Genomic DNA, 24,778 nt, shown 5'->3' with positions numbered 1-24,778 from the left:
ATTTTTACTGAGCACAAAAAACAGAATGAGGAAAGAATCTGTTACAGACATATGAGCTCTTTTGGAAGGTGCCTGTGGGACACCCTTTCTTATTATATGACATCCTGGTTGGAAGGGAATGAAGTAGGGTTATTGCTGATGCAGTCAATGACTTGGGTTTTCTTTAGTGAATTGGCTTCAGTAGGTGACTTCACATTAAAAAAAAAAAAAAAAATTTTTTTTTTTTTCTTCACATTAGGCAGCTGGAAATGGGTATTGATTCATTTCATTTTCATTTGAGGGTCAGCTCCATTAAGGATGGAGCCATGGAAATGCTCTCTTTGCTGGAAATGAGCAAATGCATTAGTGTGTTTTTTTGGTCTGAATGTTACTAAGGTTTTTAGGAACCAAATAAAAAGCATGGAGGATTTTTGGTCCAAGGATATGTGTGAATGCAGACTGTTTTTTAAAAGTTAAATACTAATTTAAGTAGTAAGTGGTATGGTTCTTCTCTAGGGCTGTGCTATTCTTCTTACTGTTTTAATATTGTTCTAAATATTGTTTGTCCTACTGTACAATTAGTTTGAATTTGGTAATTATTGTTTGTTTTGATTTTATAGGTAACATTATTTCTCTTATGACTTTTAGCTTAATTGTACCTTAGAAATTATCTAACCAGCTCTCTCATTTTATAGATGAAGAAACTTAGGTACAGAGAAATCAGTTGATTTTTCCGAAGTTTAGTAAAAATAATGTTACTAAAAGGATATCTTCAGTTATAGTACTTCAGATTTCCTCTTAATGTTAAACTTTGAGACTTGGATGGGTTTGAATCTCATGATGTTAAAGTTGTCTTCTCAAATTTATAACACTGAAATCTTTAAGAAGAGATTGTTTCCTCCCTTTTATTTTAAATAATAGAAATGTAAGACACATGACAAATAGCCGATAAAGGCAAAGAAACACAAAAGACTTAAAATTCTTAGTTTCTTTGTATTAATTTTTGAAAAATTACTAAAAAGCTACACTCTTTAAAATGTAAGCAATTTTTAATGTAGATTTATCATGAGGTAGCAATTTATAGCTATCATTTCTTTTAACAGGTTTTAGAAATATGGATACCATCACTAAACTAGGCACGATTTTTTGCCAACTTTGTCATCTATCAGCTTGTTTTCCACTTTGTCAGTTCTTGGTTTTCAACAAAAGTTTTCCCACGTTTTAACAGTCTCAGCTGGGAAGAGAAGATTAAATGGAAATCAAAGTAAAGCCTATAAAAATGTAACTGATTAATTAAAAAAAAAGAACTACTTTTGTGATATAAAGTGGCTCTCTAAAATATCTTAAAAGAGTATTTTTCATTGAGGATGTAACAAATTTTAAGGTCACGTGTTATTATTTGACCTTAAGAGTAAAAGGAAAGAAGTAGATAGATGTCATACAAGACATTTTTAAAATTCTTACATTGAAAGACACTCTCAGTGTCACCTTAAATTTAAGATGAAATTATTTAACTTTCTGGGGAAGCGTGCGAATGTTAAAGTTAGACACCAACTGTCTGTTTAAGACTACTTTATCATCTTTTCTGAAATATTTAAGATAAACACATGTTCTTTGGAAGTGATAACAGAAGAAAACATTCCTTGGCATTGTGAGCAGCCTATTCGTAGTACAGACTAGCTTAGGGCAGTGAAACCAGAGAACACAGGACAAGATCAGTGCATCCATTTCTCTCTTTTAATATATTTTCATCACAATTCAGAGCCCTCCAGAATGTAGTTTTTGCTGTGTACTTCTAAAGTTAAATATTGCTTTAAAAATTTTTTTTAGTGGAAAAAAGAACAAGATATCTAAGGATGGAGAAGTATGCTGGAATTTTCTGATAAATTGGCTACAGTTTTTTTTTTCTTCTGCAACTTATTAATCTCTCACAAGGTTTCAAACACAAAGTGACTATAATATGAATTCAGCAAGTCTTTAAAATTGTTATAGTTGTTTTTCACTGACTTCCCCTTTTAGAATTAAAGAACTTTTGCCACATGCCTAAGTATTTGAGAAAGATCATATTTGACCTGAAATCCCCTATCTTTGTTCGAGTCAAATTGTTTGGTAAGCATCCACTTTTTTTATATTTGTGGTAAATGTACAGGTAAGGAAACATGTGCCTTTTCATCAGTCTTCACATGTACAGTTCAGTGACATTAAATATGTTCATCACGTTGTTCAAGCATCACATTGTCATTAACCATTCCTGAATTTTTCATCATCCTTAACAGACCCTCAGTGTTCCTTAAACATTGTGTATCTTCCTTGCCTGCATCACCCCGCCCACCTGTGGTAACCACTAGGAAACTGATCTCTATATAGTTGCCTGCTGTAGGTATTTTATATAAGTGAGATCATACGATATTTGTTTTTTCTGTTACTGACTTGATCCACTCAGCATAATGTTTTCAGGGCTTATCCAGGTCATAGTATCAGGACTTCCTTTCTCTTTATGGCTGAGTGATACCCCATTTGTGTATGCACCACACTTTGTTGATCCACCCATCTGTTGATGAACATTTAGCCTGTTCCCACCTTTCAGGCATCCACTTTTATAACTCATAATGGGAATAAGACTTTAGGTGTTTCCTTGTGCACAGTATACTGATTTGTCTGGTTCACACATGCAGCAGTTCTTCTTGCCCAGAAAAGCAAGAGTCATTTCTCCACGTGTGAAAAATGAGAGGTATGTTTTTTTGTCTTAAGAATAGCACACATTGTATTGTTGAAATGTACCCTACTAAAGGCACTAACCATTATTTGTTTTCAACTCTTTCTGACATAGAAAGATAGATGGAATGCTGGAAAACAGAAGGAAGAGTGGGAACGGGGAGGGAGGGATGCAGTCTCTGCTACTAATTTAAGCTCTCCGTTTCTTTTTCACTGTGGTTAGGGTAGGCTAAAAGGTTTTGAATCTTGTTGTTGTTAGGTGCCGCTGAGTTTGATCTGACTCATGGTGACCCTACGTACAACAGAATGCAACACTGCCCAGTCCAGTGCCATCCTCATGTTTATTGTTACGCTTGAGCCCATTGTTGTAACCACTGTGTCAGTCCATCTTGTTGAGGGTCATCTTCTTTTTTGCTGACCTACTTTACCAAGTGTGATGCCCTACTCCAGGGACTGGTCCCTCCTGATAACATGTCCAAAGTATGTAAGATGAAGTCTCACCATCCTTGCTTCTAAGCAGCACTCTGGCTGTACTTCTTCCAAGACAGATTTGTTTGTTCTTTTAGCACTGAAAGGTATATTCAGTATTCTTTGCCAACACGATAATTCTGAGGCGTCAATTCTTTGGCCTTGCTGATTTACTGCCCAGCTTTCGCATGGATAGCTGCATGTCAAAAGAATAGGGAGGGTATAGAGAGGTAGATGTAAACAAAAATGAAACAAAACCATGAAATTAAAAAAAAATGCTTTACATTATTTGGAAACCCTGGTGGTGTAGTATGTAAGTGCTATGGCTGCTAACCAAGAGGTCAGCAGTTCGAATCCACCAGGTGCTCCTTGGAAACTGTATGGGGCAGTTCTACTCTGTCCTATAGGGGTCACTATGAGTTGGAATCAACTGGACAGCAGTGGGTTTGGTTTGGTTTTTTGTTACATTACTTAGTCTTATCACTGCCATTCTATGCTGCAGGGAAATACCATTTGGGAAGCTGAGTTCCCATTTGAAAAAAGAACCTGGGATTATGTAAAATTCATTTACTATTCAAATGGTGTGTTCTCTCTGTCTTTCTCATAGAGTTACTCCTGGTTTCCACTCCAACTGTGAAATAGAGAATGCAAAATGGGAAGTAATTGGCTACTGTTTGAGTAAAGTACAAGTTTGTGTCTTGAAGCCCAGCCTCTAGTCTTGAAACAGGTGGATCAATACAACACACATAGTTCTTCCTAGTAATCAGGAGGAAGTCTCTAAACAATGGGTAGTGTAAGCCATCTAATAGAAAAAAGATAGGAGGAAAAACCTCACCAGAAAATGTACACCTGAGGGCTAACAGTTTAATTATAGATGAGAAGTTATTGTATTTAATTGTTGCTTTTTCTCAAAACTTACCTACTTGTAGATTACACATAAAATATAATCTTAAATTTTTTAAATTTTCTTATTTTTATGCAGTTGCTGTCATATGGATTAGAAAGTTCCATGATGTTGAAATACTCCTAATTTTAAATCTACTGCTTTAAAATTTAACTCTCCTCTTTATTTGAGCTATAGCATTTGTATTGGTAATACTCAGACTATTTGTAAATGATTAAATCAGTAAGTTCAAATAGCTGTTGTAAAAAGGATCACTAAGCATTTCCTAGAAAACCAGTGTTTTTTTGTAAGCATAAACATATCTTTTTAATTTTCTTTGAAGAAAAATTGAAATATTTAATCTTGGGCAGCATATTGCTATTTCTTTTTAGACACTAATGAATTTACATTTACATTTGTCAGGAATCTAATTTTAAAGAATAAGACAGGAAATTTTTACTAAGAGAGAAGTGTTAAAGTACACTTTTAATATAGAATAGTATGTTAGCACAAGGTGTCTGCTTCGCCGTTCCTTATAACGGGAGTTATTTGGTCCGTGTTACATTTAACTGTCCTCTAATGAATTAAGGAACCCTGTTGGTGCAGTGCTTAAGAGCTTGGCTGCTAACCAAAAATTCGACAGTTTGAATCTACCAGCCGCTCCTTAGAAACCCGATGGGGCAGTTCTGCTGTGTCCTAGAGGGTTCCGATGTGTTGCGATTGACTCATCGGCAACAGGTTTTTGGTTTTAATGAATTATATGCCATTTCCAGCAGCTCAGGGCTTGTAATCCATTCTATTTACCATGTAGAATCTCAACAGAAAAGACAATTTGAGGCCTGAGTATCAGGAACAAAGAAATTTATTGTGAAAGGAAACTTTTCGATTTTAAGTTTATTGAATGCTAAAACTGGTTAATAAGAGAGGCTATACCTTTTATTTTCTCTTATACAATTTTTGAATGGCAACAGAAAGCTGAGTATAGGATTACTTAGATGGAATGTTCCATTTAATCATCAAGGGGTTTACATTTTTCTCTTGCTATACCAAATGGAATCTGGTGTGCTTGGCATGAAAATTCTAGACCTGTAATTCAGATAAGTTGGGCTAATTATTCACACATCACAATGATCCTTTGGTAATACAAAGGATCAGTGCCTTTAAATTAGATTTTTTGAGACTTTAAAATAATATTTGATTTAACACGATTTTAACCATCTATTTAGGAATATATCATGTATTAGATCAAATACATTGGCTTTTCATGTTACAATGAGATTTTCTAACATCAAGCTTTATCTTGGTTGAAATATTTCAGTTATTTTTAAAGATCTGGGGTCATACTGTACAGAGATATTTATTGCACACCAGTAATGCATAAAAAAAAAATTTTTTTTATGCCTTTCATTCTGTTTCTTCATCTTTGGCCTTAGTGGTTGGTGCGTTAATTTGAATAATAGTTGTATTAACTGGTCTTCTTGTAGGCATATAGATATTACCCTATCACTGAAAGCACTGTACTTCAGGATAGATCTTGAAATGTTTTTTTTGATGATGAATGCAACACCATTCCTCTTCAAGCCATCAATCCCAGCATAGTAGACTATATGATTATCTGATTCAAAATGGCCAATACTGGTCCATTTCAGTTCACTAATGCCTAGGATATTGATGTTTATGCATTCCATTTCATTTTTAACTGTTTCCAATTTTCCTAGATTCATACTTCATACATTCTAGGTTCCGATTATTAATGAATGTTTGCAGCTGTTTCTTCTCATTTTGAGTCGTGCCTCATCAGCAAATGAAGGTTCTGAAAACTTTACTCCACCCACGTCATTAAGGTTGACTCTGCTTTGAGGAGGCAGATCTTCCCCAGTCATATCTTGAGGGCCTTCAAACCTGGGGGGTTCATCTTCCAGCACTATATCAGCAAATGTTCCGCTGTCGTTCATACAGTTTTCACTGGCTAATGCTTTTCAGAAGAAGACTGCTGGGTCCTTCTTCATAGCCTGTATTAATCTGGAAGCTCAGCTGAAACCTCTCCTCCGTGGGTGACCCTGCTGGTGTCTAAATACTGGTGACATAGCTCCCAGCATCACAGCAACATGCAAGCCCCCACAGTATGACAAACCGACAGACATGTTTTCAGACTGCTGCAATCTGAAACTGATCAAACGTGCAATCAGGATGCATTGAAAATTACTGGTCATTGGAATGCAAAAGTTGGAAATAAAGACGAAGGATCGGTAGTTGGAAAATATGGCCTTGCTGATAGAAACAATGCTGGAGATCGAATGATAGAATTTTGCAAAACCAACAACTTCTTCATTGCAAATACCTTCTTTCACCAACATAAATGGCAACCATACTCATGGACCTCGGCAGATGGAACAGACAGGAATCAGACTGACTACATCTGTGGAAAGAGACGATGGAAAAGCTCAGTATCATCAGTCAGAAAAAGGCCAGGGGATGACTGTGGAACAGATCATCAATTGCTCACATGCAAGTTCAAGTTGAAACAGAGGAAAATCAGAGGAAGTCCACGAGAGCCGAAATACGATCTTGAGTATATCCCACCTGAATTCAGAGACCATCTGAAGAATAGATTTGATGCATTGAACACTAGTGACCAAAGACCAGATGAGTTGTGGAATGACATCAAGGACATCATCCATGAAGAAAGCAAGAGGTCATTGAAAAGACAAATAGGAGAGAAAAGACCAAGATGGATGTCAGGGGAGACTCTGAAACTTGCTTACAAATTTCAAGCAGCTAAAACAAAAGGAAGAAATGATGAAGTAAAAGAACTGAACAGAAGATTCTAATGGGCAGCTCAAGAAGACAAACTATTAATAATGAAATGTGCAGAGAGCTGGAGAAAGAAAATCAAAAGGGAAGAACACACTTGACATTTCTCAAGCTGGAAAAACTGAAGAAAAAATTCAAGCCTTGAGTTGCAATAGTGAAGGATTCTATGGGGAAAATATTAAATGACGCAGGAAGCATCAAAAGAAGATGAAAGGAATACACAGAGTCATTATAGCAAAGAGAATTAGTTGATGTTCAACCATTTCAAGAGGTAGCATATGATCAGGAACTAAAGGTACTGAAGGAAGAAGTCCAAGCTGCTCTAAAAGCATTGGTAAAAAACAAGTCTCCAGGAATTGACGGAATATCAACTGAGGTGTTGCAGCAAATGGATGCAGCGCTGGAGATGCTCACTCGTCTATGCCAAGAAATATGGAAGAGATCCACATTTATGCCTATTCCCAAGAAAGGTGATCCAACCGAATGTGGACATTATAGAACAATATCCTTAATATCACACACAAGCAAAATTATGCTGAAGATCACTGAAAAACAGCTCCAGCAGTATATTGATAGGGAACTGCCACAAATTCAGGCTGGTTTCAGAAGAGGACATGGAACCGGGGATATCACTGCGGATGTCAGATGGATCCTGGCTGAAACCAGAGAATACCAGAAGGATGTTTACCTGTGTTAATATTGACTATGCAAAGGCATTCGACTGTGTGGATCATAAGAAACTATGGATAACGTTGCAAAGAATGGGAATTCCTGAACACTTTATTGTGCTCATGCAGAACCTTTACATAAATCAAGAGGCAGTTGTTCGGAGAGAAGGGGATACTGAGTGGTTTAAATTCAGGAAGGGTGCGCATCAGGGTTGTATTCTTTCACCATACCTATTCCATCTGTATGCTGAGCAAATAATATGAGAAGCTAGACAATATAAAGACAAATGGGACATCAGGATTGGAGGAAGACTCATTAACAACCTGCATTATGCAGATGACATAATCTTGCTTGCTGAAAGTGAAGAGGACTTGAAGCACTTGCTACTGGAGATCAAAGATGACAGCCTTCAGTATAGATTACACCTCAACGTAAAGAAAACAAAAGTCCTCACAACTAGACCAATTAGCAACGTCATGATAAATGGAGAAAAGAGTGACGTTGTCAAGGATTTCATTTTACTAGGATCCACAATCAACAGCCATGGAAATAGTAGTCAAGAAATCAAAAGACGAGGCCCCAGATAAGTAAAGCATTGCTGAAAAAGAAGAAAAAGTGGGAGGCCTCACTCTACCTCATTTTAGAACCTATCATACTGCCACAGTAGTCAAAACAGCCTGGCACTGGTATAACAACAGATACATAGACCAATGGAACAGAATTGAGAATCCAGACATATGAGCAGTTGATATTTGATAAAGCACCAAAGTCAGTTAAAAGTGGAAAAGATAGCCTGTTTAACAAATGGTGTTGGCATAACTGGATATCCATCTGTAAAAAAATGAAACAAGACCCACACCTCATACCATGCACAAACACTAACTCAAAATGGATCAAACGCCTAAATATAAAATCTAAAATGAAAAAGATCATGGAAGAAAAAGTAGGGACAATTCTAGGAGCCCTAATACATGGCATAAACCATATATAAAACATTACTAACAATGCAGAAGAGAAACTAGATAACTGGAAACTCCTAAAAATCAAACACCTATGCTCATCCAAAGACTTCACCAAAAGAGTAAAAAGATTACCAGTATATTCAAAGAACAGTCAGATAAAATGAAAAAGAGGAAGATAAAATTTATAAAGAAAAATTACTTAGCACAAAAAATTAAGCAGAAAAAAGAAACTGTCAACAACACACAGAAAAAGTCATCAAAATGACAGCACTAAACTCATACCTATTCATAATCACGCTGAATGTAAATGGACTAAAGACACCAATAAAGAGACAGAGAGTTGCAGAATGCATTAAAACACACACACACACACACACACATTTCATCTATATGCTGCCTACAGGAGACACACCTTAGACTTAAAGACATAAGCTAAAACTCAAGGGATGGAAAAAAAAATATATCAAGTAAACAACATTCAAAAAAGAGCTAGAGCAGCAATGCTGATTTCTGACAAAATAGACTTTATAGTTAAATCTATCATAAAGGATAAGGAAGGACACTATATAATGATTAAAGAGACAATATACCAAGAAGATATAACCATATTAAATATTTATGTACCCAGTGACAGGTCTGCAAGATACATAAAACAAACTATCTGCATTGAAAAGCGAGATAGCTCCACAATAATAGCAGGAGACTTAAACACACCACTTTCAGTGAAGGACAGAACATCCAAAAAGAAGCTCAGATAAGACATGGAAGATCTAAATGCCAAAATCAAGCAGCTAGATCTCATAGATATATAGGCAACACTCCACCCAACAGCAAACAAGTGTACTTTCTTTTGCAATGCACATGGACCACAGATTACATCATAAAGCAAGGCTTAACAGGATCCAAAAAGCAAAAATATTATAAAGCATCTTCTCTGGCCATAAAGACATAAAGCTAGAAATCAATAACAGAAAAAACTGGGAAAAGTAAGCAAACACATGGAAACTGAACAACACCTTACTCAAAAACAATTGAATTATAATAGAAATTAAGAACGGAATAAAGAAATTCATAGAACCAAATGAGAATGAAAACACTTCCTATCAGAATCTTTGCAACACAGCAAAAGCAGTGTTCAGAGGTCAATTTATAGTAATAAATTTCATACATATAAAGAGAAGAATGGGCCGGAATCAAAGAGTTATCCCTACAACTTGAATAAATAGAAAGAGAGCAACAAAAGAAACCCTTAGGCACTAGAGCAAAGCAAATAATAAAAATTAGAGCAGAATTAAATGAAATAGAGAACAGAAAAACATTTGATAGAGTTAACAAGACCAAAAGCTGGTTCTTTGAAAACATTAACAAAATTGATAAACCACCATCCAGAATGACAAAAGAAAAACCGGAGATGAAACAAATAACCTAAATAAGAAATGGGATGGGCGATGTCACAACAGACCCAACTGAAATTAAAAGAATCATAACAGGATACTATCAAAGATTGTACTCCAACAAATTTGAAAACTTAGAGGAAATGGACAAATTTCTAAAAACATACTACTTATCTAAACTGACGTAAGAGAGGCAGAATAACTAAATAAACCCATAACAAAAGAAGAGATTGAAAAGGTAATTTAAAAAACTCCTGACCAAAAAAAAAAAAAAAAAAACCCAGGCCTTGACGGCTTCACTGGAGAGTTCTACCAAACTTTCAGAGAAGAGTTACAGCCACTACTACTAAAGGTATTTCAGAGCATAGAAAAGAACAGAACACTCCCAAACTCATTGTGTTCAAGCCAGCATAACCCTGATACGAAAACCAGGTAAAGACACTTTAAAAATAGAAAGTTACAACCAATATCTCTCATACACTTAGACGAAAAAATCCTCAACAAAATTCTAGCCAACAGAATTCAGTGACGTATCAAAAAAATAATTCCCACAACCAAGTGGGATTCCTACTAGGTATGCTTCAACATTAAAAAAAAAAATCAGTGTAACCCCCCATATAAATAAAACCAAAGACAAGAACCACATGATCTCATCAATTGACGCAGAAAAGGCATTTGACAAAGTCCAACACCCTTCCTGATAAAAATTCTCAGTGAAATACGAATAGAAGGAAAATCCCTCGACATTTTAAATGGCATTTATACAAACCCAAGAGCCAACATCATCCTAATCAGTTAGAATCTGAAAGCATTCCCCTTGAGAACAGGAACAAGACAGAATTCCCTTTATCACCATTCTTTTTCAACATTCTGCTGGAGGTCCTAGTCAGAGCACTTAGGCTAGACAAAAAAAATAAAGGGCATTGAAATTGGTAATGAAGTAAAAGTATCTCTATTTGCAGATGACATGATCTTATACACAGAAAAACCTAAAGAATTCTCAAGAAAACTACTGAAACTAATAGAAGAGTTTAGCAGAGTATCACGATACAAGATAAACACACTTAAATCAGTTCACTTCCTCCACAACAAGAAAGAGAACATCAAAGAGGAAATCATCAAATCGGTACCATTTACAATAGCCCCCAAGAAGATAAAATACTTAGGAATTAATCTAACCGCAGATATAAAAGACCTATACAAAGAAAATTATAAGCCACTAGTGCAAGAAACCAAAAGAGAGCTACGTAAGTGGAAGAACATACCTTGCTCATGGATAGGAAGATTCAACATTGAAAAAACGTTCTAACCAAAGCTATCTAGAGATAAAAGCAACACCAATCCAAATACCAGTGACATCTTTTAATGAAATGGGGAAACAAATCACCAATTTCATATGGAAGTGAGAGAAGCCCCAGATAAGTAAAGCATTACTAATAAAAAAGACAAAGTGGGAGGGCTCACACTACCTGATTTTAGAGTATATCACACTGCCACAGTAGTCAAAACAGCCTGGTACTGGTACAATAGATACATAGACAAATGGAACAGAATTGAGAATCCAGACATAAATCCATGTACCTATGAGCAGCTGATATTTGACAAAGGCCCAAAGACAGTCTCTTTAACAAATAGCACTGGCATAACTGGATATCCATCTGCAAAAAATAAAACAAGACCCATACCTCACACCATGCACAAAAACCAACTCAAAATGGATCTAAAACCTGAATATAAAATCTAAAACAATAATGATCATTGTCATGGATTGAGTTATGCCTCCCAAATATGTGTGTATCAACTTGGTTAGCCCATGATTCCCAGTACTGTGTGGTTATCCTACCATTTTGTGATTGTAATTTTATGTTAAAGAGGATTAGGGCAGGATTTTAACACCCTAACCAGGTCACATCCCTAATCCAATGTAAAGGGAGTTTCCCTGGGGTTTAGCCTGCCCCACCTTTTATCTCTCAAGAGATGAAAGGGAAGCTAGCAGAGAAGGGAGACCACATACCTCCAAAAAAGCAGCACTGGGAGCAACGCACATGCTTTGGACCTGAGGTTCCTGTACTGAGATGCTCCTGGACCAAGGGAAGACTGATGACAAGGACCTTCTTCCAGAGCCGACAGAGAGAGAGAAAACCTTCTCCTGGAGCTGGTGCCCTGAATTCTGACTTCTAGCCTACCGTACTATGAGAGAATAAACTTCTCTTTGTTAAAGCCATCATTTTATGGTATTTCTCTAATAGCAGCACTAGATGACTAGCACAGTCATGGAAGAAAAAAACAGGGACAACACTAGGAGCCCTAATACATGGCATAAACAAAACATTGGTAATGATGCACAAACACCAGAAGAGAAACTAGATACCTGGGAGCACCTAAAAGTCAAATACCTATGCTTATCCGAAGACTTCACCAAAAGAGTAAAAAGATTGCCTACAGATTGGGAAAAACTTTAGCTATGACAATTGCAGTCAGCGTCTGATCTCTAAAATCTATACGATACTGCAAAAACTCAACAAAAGGAAAAATAACCCAATTAAAAAGTGGGCAAAGGATGTGAACAGGCACTTCACGAAAGAAGACATTCAGTTAGCTAACAGATATATGAGGAAATGCTTATGATCATTAGTCATTAGGGAAATGAAAACCAAAAATACAGTGAGAGACCATCTCACCTCAACAAGGCAGGCATTAATCAAAAAACCACAAAATAATGTTGGAGAGGTTGTAGAGAGACTGGAACACATCTGCACTGCTGGTGGGAATGTCAAATGATACGACCACTTTGGAAATCGATTTGGTACTTCCTTAAAAAGGTAGAAATAGAACCACTATGCAATCCAGCAATTCCACTCCTTGTAATATGTCCTAGAGAAATATGAACCTTCACATGAACAGATATATGCACACCCATGTTCACTGCAACACGCTTTACGATACCAAAAAAATGGATGCGAAGAAGGTGTCCATCAGTGGATGAATGGATAATTAACTAATGCTACATTCACATAATGGAATGCTCAGCAATGATTGAGAACAACGATGAATCTGTGAAATATCTCATAACATGGAGGAATCTGGAAGGCATTATGCTGAGCCAAATTAGTTAGTTGCAAAAGGACAAATATTGTATCAGACCACTATTTTAAGAACTCTAGAAAAACCTTAAACACAGAAGAAAATATTATTTGATAGTTACGACGGTGGGAAGGGAGGGAGAGGGGTATTCACTAAGTAGGTAGTAGGCCATAACTAGGAGAAGGAAAAGACAATACACAATATAGGAGAGGTCAACACAACTGGACTAAATCAAAAGTAAAGAAGTTTCCTGAATACAACCAAATTCTTTGAAGACCAGAGTAGCAAGGATGGGGGCTTGGTACCATGGTTTCAGGGGACAACTAGGTCAATTGGCATAACAAAATGTAATAAGAAAACATTCTGTATCCCACTTTGTTGAGAGGCACCTGGGGTCTTAAACACTATGAAGCAGACAAGTAAGATGAATCAATTGGTCTCAACCCACCTAAACCAAAGGAGAATGAAGAACACTAAAGACATACGGTAAAGACAAGCCCAACAGACAGAAAGGGCCACATAAATCAGGGACTAAATCAGCCTGAGACCAGAGGAACTAGATGGTGCCTGGCTATCACCAATCACTGTCCTGACAGGGAACACAACAGACAATCCCTGATGGACCAGGAGAACAGTGGGATACATATCTCAAATTCTCGTTAAAAAGCCAGGGTTCATGTTCTGAGAGGAGAAACTCCATGGAGGTGATGGATCCCAGACCCTTTGTTAGCCCAGGACTAGAAGCATTCCTGCAGCCAACTCTTCAGACAGAGATTGGACTGGCTTATAAGATAGATAACGATGCTGGTGAAGAGTGAGCTTCTTGGCTCAAGTAGACATGAGACTATGTGGTCAACTGCTGTCTAGAGGCAAGATGAGAAAGAAGAGAGGGATAGGAGCTGGTTGAATGGAAACGAGGAATACATGGAGGAGAGGAGGAATGTTCCGTCACATTAGGGGGAGAGCAGCTAGGAGTACAAACACGGTGTATATAACTTTTTGTGTGAGAGACTGGATTTTTGTAAATTTTAACTTAAAGCACAATAAAATAATTAAAAATAATACACCACGACCAAGTAGGATTCATAGCAGGTATGCGTGGATGGTTCAGCATTAGAAAATCATCAATGTAATCCAACACATAAATAAAAGGAAAGAATCACATGATCATCACAGTCAACACAGAAAAGGCATTTGATAAAGTCCAACATGCATTCCTGATAAAAACTCTCAATAAAATAGACATAGAAGGGAAATTTCTAAACATAATAAAGGGTATCTATGCAAAATCAACGGGCGACATCATTCTTAATGGAGAGAGGCTGAAAACTTTCCTCTTGAGAACAGGAACAAGACAAGGATGGACTTTATCTCCACTCCTGTTTCATATTGTGCTGGAAGTCTTAGCTACAGCAATAAGGCAAGAAAAAGAAATAAAGGCACCCAGATTGGTTATGAACAAGTTAACATGTCCCTATTTATAGATGATATGATACTAAAAGACTCCATGAGATAACTGCTAGAATAGAAAGATTCAGCAGAGGAGCAGGATGTGAGATAAACATATAAAAATCAGTTTGATTCCTATACACCAATAAAGAGAACAATGAAAAGGAAATCAGGAAAACAATATCATTTATAATAGCCCCTAAAAATATAAAATACTGAGGAATAAATCTAACTAGGGATATAAAAGACCTATACAAAGAAAACTACAAAACGCTACTGCAGGAAACCAAAAGAGAGCTACATAAATGGAAAAACATAACCACGCTCATGGATAGGTAGATTCCACATTGTGAAAATGACAGTTCTACCCAAAGCAGTTTACAAATACGATGCAATCCCGATCCAAATACCACAACATTCTTTAAAGAGATGGAAACACTAATCATTAACTTCATATGAAAAGGGAAGGAGCCCCAGATAAGTAAAGCACTACTGAAGAAGAATAAAGTAGGAGGACTCGCACTGCTTGACCTCAGAACCTAGTATACAGCAAATCAGAACAGCCTGGTATTGGTACAAAGACAGATATATTGACCAATGAAACAGAATTGAGAACCCAGATGTAAATCCATCCACGTGCAGTCACCTGATCTACAAGAAGGGTCCAAAGTCCATCACACGGGGAAAAGACAGTCGTTTTAACAAATGGTGCTGGCAAAACTGGACATCCATCTGCAAAAAAAATGAAACAGGACCCAAACCTCACACCATACACAAAAACTAATTCAAACTTGATCAAAGACATAATATGAAGCCAAAAAGTATAAAGTTCATTGAAGAAAAAATAGAATCAACGCCATAGGCTCTAATATATGGCATTAACAGGATAGAAACCATAACCAAATACAGAGAAACTCTAGAAGATAAGCTGTATAACTGGGATCTTCTAAAAATTAAACACTTACGCTCATCAAAAGACTTCACCAAAAGTGTAAAAAGAGAACCTACAGACTGGAAAGAAATTTTCGGCTATTACAAATCAGACAAAGGTCTAATCTCTAAAATCCACAAGAAAATCCAACACCTTTACAACAAAAAGACAATCCAATTAAAAAAGGTCAAAGGAAGTGAACAGGCACTTCACCAAAGAAGACATTCGAGTGGCCAAAAGACACATGAGGAAATGGTTGCCATCACGAGGCGTTACAGAAATGCAAATCCAAACCACAATGAGATACCATCTCATCCCAGCATTACTGGCAAGAATCAAAAAAAAAAAAAAAAAGGGAAATAACAAATGCTGGAGAGGCTGTAGGGAGACCAGACCTCTTATGCACCACTGATGGGAATGCAAAATGATAAAACCATTTTGGAAAACTATATGGCACTTCCTTAGAAAGCTAGAAATAGAAATAGCATATGATCCAGCAATTCTGCTCCTAGGAATATATCCTAGAGAAATCAAGAGTCATCACATGAGTAGACATATATGCACCCACATTCACTGCAGAATTGTTTACAATAACAAAAAGATGGAAGCAACCTAGATGCCCATCAACAGATGGAATGGATAAACAAACTGTGGTATATACACACAATGGAGTATATGCAACATTATAGAACAGTAATGAATCTGGGAAGCATCTCATCATGTGGATAAACCTAAAGGGCATTATGCTGAGTAAAATTAGTCACAAAAGGACAAATATTGTATGAGACCACTACTATAAAAACTTATGAAAAGGTTTACCCACAAACAGTCTTTGATGGTTACAAGGGAAGGGAGGGGCGGCCATGGAAAAACACTAAATAGAGAAGTAGTAACTCTGGTGAAGCATAAGACAGTATATAACACTGGGGACACCAGCACAACTTACCCAGGGCGAGGTCATGGATTCTCCATAAACAAATCCAAACTCCCCGATGGACTGAATTGCTGGGCTGAGAGCTGTGGGGACCATGGTCTCAGGGAACATCTAGCTCAATTGGTATAATATAGATGATAAAGAAAATGTGCTACATTCTACTTTGGTGAATAGTGTCTGGGGTCTTCAAAGCCTGAGAATGGCAATCTAAGATACCCCGCTGGTCTCATCCCTTCAAGAGCAAGGGAGAATAAAGAAAACTAAAGAGACAAGGGAAAGATTAGCCCAAAGGTCTTATGGACCACATCTACCATGGTCTCCACCAGACTGAGTCCAGTAAACTAGATGGTGCCCAGGTACCACAACAATAGAGGGCCTTGGACAGAGCTGGAGGACAATGTAGAAGAAAATTCTAACACACCCACAAAAAAGCAAAACCCAGACTTACTGGCCTGACAGAAACTAGAGAAACCCCAAAAGTATGGCCCCTGGACACCCTTTTAGCTCAGTAACGAAGTCACTCCTGAGGTTCAGCCTTTAGCCAACGATAAGACAGGCCCATAACACAAAACGAGACTAAAGAGGCACAGCAGCCCAGGGGCAAGCACTAGAAGGCAGGAGGGGAGAGGAAAGCTGGTAATAGGGAATCCAAGTTCGAGAGGGGGGAGTGTTGACATTTCGTGGAGTCGTTACCAGTGTCATAAAACAATATGTGTACTGCGTAATGAGAAACTAGTTTGTTCTGTAAACCTTCAAATAAAGTACTATAAATGAGTAAAGACAACCTTAAAAAAAAATATGTTTACCAATAGTAGGACATCTGTAAGATGGTTCCTTTTGAGAAGCTTAAATTCATTCCAATGGCAGAAATTTTACAAAATACATTTCCTTGTGGTATATGGAAGTTTTAGTTCAGCTTAGTTTGAGAGTTGTGTTTTGAGAAAGCACTGCCCTGGGATGCGGCAGACATGGGCTTTGGGAGTGGTTTGGCCAGGCATTTTGACCATCACTGTTTACAAGGATGTTGTGTTTTATTCATCAGTGTGGAATTATTCCCATCAGTATTGTACCAATATTGATGAATTTTCATTGGGAAGCTATTTTTCAGAGTGAATCAATTTAGTGAATTTAATTCCCTGACCATGTTTCTATATAAGCTAAATAATTTCTAGCTTTTTTTTTTTTTCCATTTTTATTTTACTTAGATGATTTTCAGAAGAACCAATTATTTTGGGAAGTAAATTTCACAACAAAGACGACTCATTGATCCATTTTTTTCTTAGCAAACTTCTACTTATTATTTTTTATATTTTTACATTTTATGCCATAATTTATTGCAGGTCAGTCTTCATGGCTTGTAGTTTTCAGATCCAGATTTCTAAAGAAGACATGATTTGTTCTTTTTCCATTTGTAGTTTTAACTGTTGACAGTCTTATTTTGTTATAAATGACACCTACTTTTTTTTTTTTCTATTGAGATTTAAATACTTTGGCATTAGTTCACATTATAAATCAGATAAAAGACTGATAATTTATATTTGTTTCTTAGAGCAAAGGGCATTAGAAGGTCAAAAGTGTAGAATGCTGATGTATGTAGAGGTTAAAACAGCAGGGTTAAGCTGTCCTCCTTTGATTATTTCCTAATTGTATGATAATAGCTTAGTCCCTCTAGTCCTCAGTAAAATGATGATGATAATAACATACTGCTTCAAAATAAGAGGCTGGATTAGATGATTGCTCGAGGTATCTGTGTCTGTGATTCAGAATAAGGAGTCAAACCAGCATCTGCAGTTTCATTTGGATCTTTTTACAAACAGATCATTTGAGAACACATTTATAAAAAGTTATCTGTGGCTAAATTATCTTAATAAAACTTTTAGCTAATATATATGAGAAATTATGGTTACTTGTGCAATTGAAAGTATTGTATTGTCATAGCTAATGCAGTACTTTGTGCATTGCAAGGCTTAGAATTGGATCCAGAATGCCTGTTGAGACATTCCTTAGGTGATTTAATACAGTGGAGTGTTGATTGTGGGGGGCACTTAGATATGCTCCAAAGCCCATCATAAATTCCACTGGTGGTATGGATGATGCCTTCCAAATTCTGGGAAAAAAAAGCAAAAAAACAAAAACCCTTATTTTACCTCCTCAGATTTGGAGAGTCTGTGTATAGTTCTCAAAACTCGAGTTTAGTACAAAATGCTCTGGGGACTTTTAGCTACCCTTAGGAGGTCTGAAGTCTTCTGCTTCGGGGACCTCAGTGTGGATTGGCTTTAAGTGCTGTAGAGGATTTGAGCCTACTCTGAATTCCGAGAGTTAATGATTTATTCTCAAGGAAATTTTGGAGAGAAATTATGGACTACAGAAGATCTCTTTTATTTATTTATTGTGCTTTAAGTGAAGCTTTACAAATCAAGTCAGTCTCTCATATAAAAAGTTATACACACCTTACTATGTACTCCTATCTGCTTTCCCCCTAATGAGACATCACATTCCTCCTCCCCACCCTGTATTCCCCATGTCCGTTCACTTAGCTCCTGTCCCCCTCTTTCTTGTCTTCCCTCCAGACAGGAGTTGCCCACAAGTCTGATGTGTCTGCTTGAGCCAAGAAGTTCACTCCTCACCAGTATCATTATCTATCTTATTGTCCGGTCCAATCCCTTTCTGAAGAGTTGGCTTCAGGAATGTTTCAAGTCTTGGGCTAATAAATGATTCGGGGACCATGACCTCCAGGGTCCCTCTAGTCTCAGTCATACCATTAAGCCTGGTCTTTTTACAAGAGTTTGAGATCTGCTTTCCAATGTTTTCCTGCTCCATCAGGGATTTTCTGTTTTGTGCCCTGTCAGGGTAGTGATCAGTGGTAGCTGGGCACCATCTAGTTCTTCTGGTCTCAGGCTGATGTAGTCTCTGGTTTATGTGGACCTTTCTGTCTCTTGGGCTTGTAATTACCTAGAGTCTTTGGTGTTCTTCATTCTCCTTTGATCCAGGTGGTTTGAGACCAATTGATGTATCTTAGATGGCCACTTGCTAGCATTTAAGACCCCTGATGCCGCTCAACAAAGTGGGATGCAGAATGTTTTCTTAATACAATTTGTTATGCCAATTGACCTGTATGTCCCCTGAAACCATGGTCCCCAAGCCCCTGTCCCTGCTACTGTGGCCTTCACAGTGTTTCGTTTTATTCAGAAAACTTCCTTGCGTTTGGTTTAGTCCAGTTGTGCTGACCCCTCCTATATTGTGTGTTGTCTTTCCCTTCACCTAAAATAGTTCTAGTCTACTATCTAATTAGTGATAACCTCTCTCCCTCCCTCCCCACTCTCGTAACCATCAAAGAATATTTTCTACAGATCTCTTGATTAAAATGAATTATCTTGGACAGGAAGGCTACAAGATTTCTTGAGGGGCTGTGGGTTGAGTTTATCCTGGGAATAGCATGTGCCTCCTCGTACTAGTACTACAGGATCATTTCACTTCTGCTTAATTCTTACTGTGTGTTTTATCATTTATATTTGAGTTTTGCAGTATATGTTATTCTTGGTTGGCAGCTTTTTTCTTTTAGGATTTTATGTATGTCATCCCAATGCCTTCTTGCCTGCATGGTTTCTGCTGAGTAATCAGCTTAGTCTTATTGTTTCCCCTTTGTATGTGACTTTTCGTTTTTCTCCAGCTCCTCTCAGGATTCTTTGTCTCTGGTTTTAGTGAGTCTGATTATGATATGTCTTGGTGTTTTTGTTTTGGGGTCTATCTTATATGGGGTTCATTGAGCTTCTTGGATAGTTAGCTTTTCGTATTTCACAATATTAGGGAAGTTTTCTGTCGGCAAATCTTCAATGATCCTCTCTCTGTTTTCTGTTTTCTCTGTTGCGGAATTCTGATCACATGTACATTTTTACTTTTGATTGTATCCCATATCGTTCTCAGGGTGTCTTCATTTTTTGTTGCTGTTTCCTCTGATTTTTCCTCAAACAAAGTGGTATCCAAGGATTTGTCTTCAGGTTCGCTGATCCTGTCTTCCATGTCTCAAATATGCTCCCAAAACCTTCTACTGCACTGTCCGTTTCTGAAACCTTGTTTACCTTTTAGGTTTCCAGTTGTTGTTTTTGTAGGATTTCTGATTATTTATTTCGACATTTTATCCCTGTTTTATTTTTCTGATTTCTTCCATTGTTTCGTCTGTCATTTCCATGATTTTGTTTATTTTTTCCTTATCTTTGCATTTTCCTTCATCTCTTGGAGAACCCTGAATTTTAGAGTTCTGAATTTTCTATCAGGTAGTTCCAGTGTTTTATTATGGTTGCTTTCTCAGGGGATGAGGCTGGGGGGGCAGTGCAGGGCTTTGTCTGGGAGATCACTTCAGTACCACTTGGGGACGTGGTGCTTGGTGCAGGGTGCAGATAAACGGGAGGGAAAGGAGAGGATGTGATATGCAGAGCTAACTGTGTGGTTGAAGGAAGAGAAAGAAACACAGATTAAAAAAAAAGAGAAAAAAGGCACAAAATGAAGTAAAAAAAAAAAAAAAGGAAATAAAATGGCAGCATGGTAGGATCCTGCCGGTGAGGGTGGGGCAGATCTGGCGACCCCATGCGCCGGCGGCTCTATAGCTGAGCAGTGTGGCTCAGCCTGTCAAGAAGCAGCGTGAGTAGCACATGGGGCTGGGTGGGTAGGAAAAAGGAAAAAAAGGAAAGAGAAGAAACCAACAATTAAACAGACAAAAATAAGAACAACAACAGGCAAATATGATGATGAATGTGCTGTCTGTTGGAGTCAGGGCATAATTAGGGTGGCAGTGAGCTGCTGTCTCTCTCACCAGGTGGCATGGCATGGCCCATCAGGAAGGAACAGAGGCAGCAAAGGGCCTAGGTGGGATGGAGAAGTGAAAAGATAAAAATATAAAATATGGCGCTGAGGGTGCTGCTGGCCTGTGGGGGCAGGGCACATCTGGGGAGGGAGGCTGTGTGCCAGAGGCTCTCCAGCTGAGCGGTACACCCTACTCTGCCAAGAACTTGGTGGCCGTACACAGGGATTGATGGATGGGGGAGGCCAAAGGAAGGAAGGCAGAGGGAGAAGAGAAGAGAAGAGAAACAATATCACAAAGAAAAAAGTTGAAAAGAATGAAACAATAAATAAAATGGTGCTAAGCAAGCTCATTGGTGACAGCGGCGCAGACCTGGGGAGGCCGGGTGCATTGTCCCTCTAGAAAGGGCGGAGGTGGTACACAATGCTCAGTGGGCGGGAGACAGGAGCAGAAGGAAAAGATAGAGAAGAAATAGAAAAAATGAAGAAAGAACAAAAAGAAAGAAAAAGGACAAAGCAAACCCTTCAAAAAATCATAGCCTGTCAAGAAGGGGAGGGGGTGGCAATGGGACTAGGTGAGTGGGAGAAAAGGAAGGGAGAGAGAGAAGGAACACAAAAGGCAAAAGAAAAAAAAAAAACCTCTTATCAAAAAGCAAACAAATTTAGAAGACAAACAAAAAAAGCAAACAAACCAAAAAATTACAGCCTGTCAAGTAGGGAAGGGGATGGCACATGGGGCCGGAGAGACGGAAGGAAGGAAGGGAGAGAGAGAAATGCAATAAAAAAAGCCAGGCACACAGACAAAAAAACAAATAAAACAACAACCCCCCCGCCCCCCCAAACTTACAGCAAACAAACAAAAAATCACAGGCTGTCTCTGGTGGCATGATGGTTAAGACCTTGGATAGTAACAAAAGGCTGGCAGTTCAAATCTACCAGCTGCTTCTTAAAAACCCTGTGGGGCAGTTCTACTCTGTCATACATAGGGTCACTATAAGTTAGAATTGACTGGATGGCAATGGGTTTGGTTTGGTTTTGTCAAGAAGGGGAGGGGATGGCACATGGGGCTAGCTAGCTTGGAGAAAGAAAAGGAAGAAAGGGACAGAGAGAAAAAAGCAACAACAACAACAACAAAAATACCCCCCAAAATCACAGCCTATTAGGAAGGGGGGAGGATGGCACATGAGGCTAAGGAATCAACAAAAACTAAAAAACAAAGAAAAGAAAACAACAGAGAAAAAAACATATATATAAACCAAAAAAAAAAAAAAAAAGTGGGGCTGGATGTGCCAGCCAGTGAGGGCAAGGCGGACCCCGATGGCAGTGAGCTAGTCTCTCTCCAGCTGAGCAACCATGGCAAGCATCAGGGACTGCATGGAGGGAAGAAGAGTAGAGGGTGGAAAAGCATGTATCCCTGGTTACTGGGGTGCTCTGGGTCCTACTCAGAACGCTGTGGAGTTGCCTTCCCTTACTCCCTGTCTGAGTTCTTTGGCAGCCAAAGCCCAAGCTGGTGAATCCAGGCAGCAGTGAGCTGGTATCTCACACAGGGAAAACGGATGTGGAGTGAGAAAACAGGTATCCCTGTTTACCAGGTGCTCTGTCTTCTGTTGGGAGTTCTGTGGAGTCGCCTTCCCATACTTCCCTGTATGAATTCTTTGGCAGCTGAAGCCCAAGATGGTGAACCCAGCCATGTTAGCTGGTATGGGACCTCCACTCCATAGCTCTAGTTTTCTGTTCTCTGGAATTTTCTTATTTCATTCAGTGCTTGATCGAGTTCTTTATTCCTTCATTTGGTACTTAGGGTTCTGGGACTGACGTCTGTATCTTAGTTTTTCCGATCTTTGCTGCAGAGGGATGGCCAAATGCTTCCCTCTATAGTGCCATGTTGGCTTCACCTACAATTTATATTTGAAAATAGCAACTTAACATTTGAGAAACTACACAAAGTGTTTTCATTATATTTAAATATCAACAGAAAAAGAAAGTAGGCATCATTTATAACCCATATACTAAAAAAGAATTTTAAAGATATTAACAGGGATGATCCATGGCTTATGAATGTGAATATTGCTATTACTACAGGCTACGTCATTTCTCGTATGTGATACTTGGTTTCCTGTCTACTTCTTTTTAAAATACTCGTGGAATTGTACGAAGAATATTTAGTGTATGCTTTTGGTTTGAGGATGAAGTTTTAGAATCCATACAAAAAAAAAAAGATAACTTTCTCAACTTTGCCTGATTAGACGAAGATCACAGCTGTAGAGTGAAGCTTTGGACAACAGAAGTGTAGACTTTTTTACTAGTGACAGGCCCTTTGTAGGTCCCTGGGTGATGCAAACAGTGTGCTCTTGGCTGCTAACCAAAAGTTGATGGTTGGAACCCACATGTTGGTGCCATGGAAGATAGGCTTGGCAATCTGCTTCTGTAAAGATTACAGCCAAGAAAACCCTGTGGAGCTCAGTTCTACTCTGTAACACTGGGGTTGCCATGAGTGGGAATCAATGGGTCTGGGTTTTGTTTTGTTTGTCCCTTTGTGTCCCTAGTCTCTCAGGTAGAATTAACTGTGAAGCTGAAGAAGTTTAAGCTTCAGATACCTCACTTACAAGGACCGTTGAATTGTGCTCCTGTGCTGATTGTTTTGTTAAAATTTGCAAAAGCAAGCTGTTTTAACTATGATCAATTAAAATCCAGACTTCTTATACTCCACATTCACCTCTCGTATTTCCCCTCATGTCAGATGGAGGTGAAGTGACCACGGGCATTTGTACAATTAGGTAAAGGGAAGTTGGGAACATGTCATTTTAACTACACAAGACATTGGGACCATCTCATAAAACAAGTGAGAGAGAACAGATTCCTGATTTGGACATTTACATAGGAACTTTATAATTTCCAATTTTATTAAAAATTTGAGAGAAAATCAAATAAAAATAATGGGATATGAAACAAAAATGGTAAGTAATGAAATCAATAATCATTTTTCTGCCACTGAGAAGTGAACTGTGACCAAAAGAATTAGATCATACCAAAATGCAGTAATTCATTAAGAGGAAGAGAGAAATTCAAAATAGAAATAATAAATTATTTGATTATTTAATGTTATTTAATAATCCAGTTAAAAGAAGAGTGAATCACCTGAACACATTGGAAAAAGATTTTCTGGTTTGACACAAAATGCTGTGTTTGTCCAGGATAATACAAAATTCATAACACATCACATACACTGGTCGATGAATGGTGTCAGTTCCGAAAGGAGTTACTACACAGGAAATCTTGTATGAGAGAAACTTGATAAAGTTTTTCTCAAATAAGGTAATCCAAAAAATTTACAAACAAGAGCTGTGAAGCTGTGAAAGAAATGATTTTTGAATGATTATGAAGCTGCAAGAAGTGAAGATTTGCCAAAGGAAAGTTAAGTAAACTTACATAACAATACAGTTTCTTCCTATTTTTAAAGCCTGGGTGAAAAGTGAATTCTTTTTATTCTCTCTACAGAAAATATTATCAAATTGCCGTATACACTGATGACCAAAGAGTGGGCAGCAAAATATGTAGGGAAAATATACTTGGAGAGGTATATCTGACAGTTAATTAAAAAAAAGAAAAAGTTGCCATCGAGTCAATTCTGACTCACAGTGACCCCACAGGACAAAGTACAACTGTCCCATAGGGTTTCCAAGGGCTTATGGTGGATTC

The 24,778-nt window shown here is 37.9% G+C and overlaps 1 protein-coding gene across 8 annotated transcripts in view; it reads right to left on the bottom strand.

Annotated features, from left to right (window-relative positions):
• The window catches only part of LOC111752889 (UDP-N-acetylglucosamine transferase subunit ALG14 homolog), a 363,040-nt gene that overhangs the window by 102,602 nt on the left and 235,660 nt on the right, over positions 1–24,778 (bottom strand). For 5 of the 8 annotated variants that reach the window (XR_010321454.1, XR_010321456.1, XR_010321455.1 and 2 more), the window contains one exon: positions 104–3,358. The exons of 2 other annotated variants lie outside the window; for them this stretch is intronic. Coding sequence is in view for 2 of the 6 variants with exons in the window: in XM_064282232.1 (XP_064138302.1) it covers positions 3,311–3,358 (48 nt within the window). In the remaining 4 variants the exon portion in view is untranslated. Of the gene's footprint in view, positions 1–103; positions 3,359–4,794; positions 6,465–24,778 lie in introns of those variants that run through there. One more of the 8 variants, XM_064282235.1, reaches the window with a different exon arrangement.

This window comes from Loxodonta africana, chromosome 3 (genome assembly GCF_030014295.1).
Source record: "Loxodonta africana isolate mLoxAfr1 chromosome 3, mLoxAfr1.hap2, whole genome shotgun sequence".
Lineage (NCBI taxonomy): Eukaryota > Metazoa > Chordata > Mammalia > Proboscidea > Elephantidae > Loxodonta > Loxodonta africana.
The sequence above is the reverse complement of the archived record's forward strand: the minus strand, read 5'-3'. Positions and strand labels throughout refer to the sequence as shown.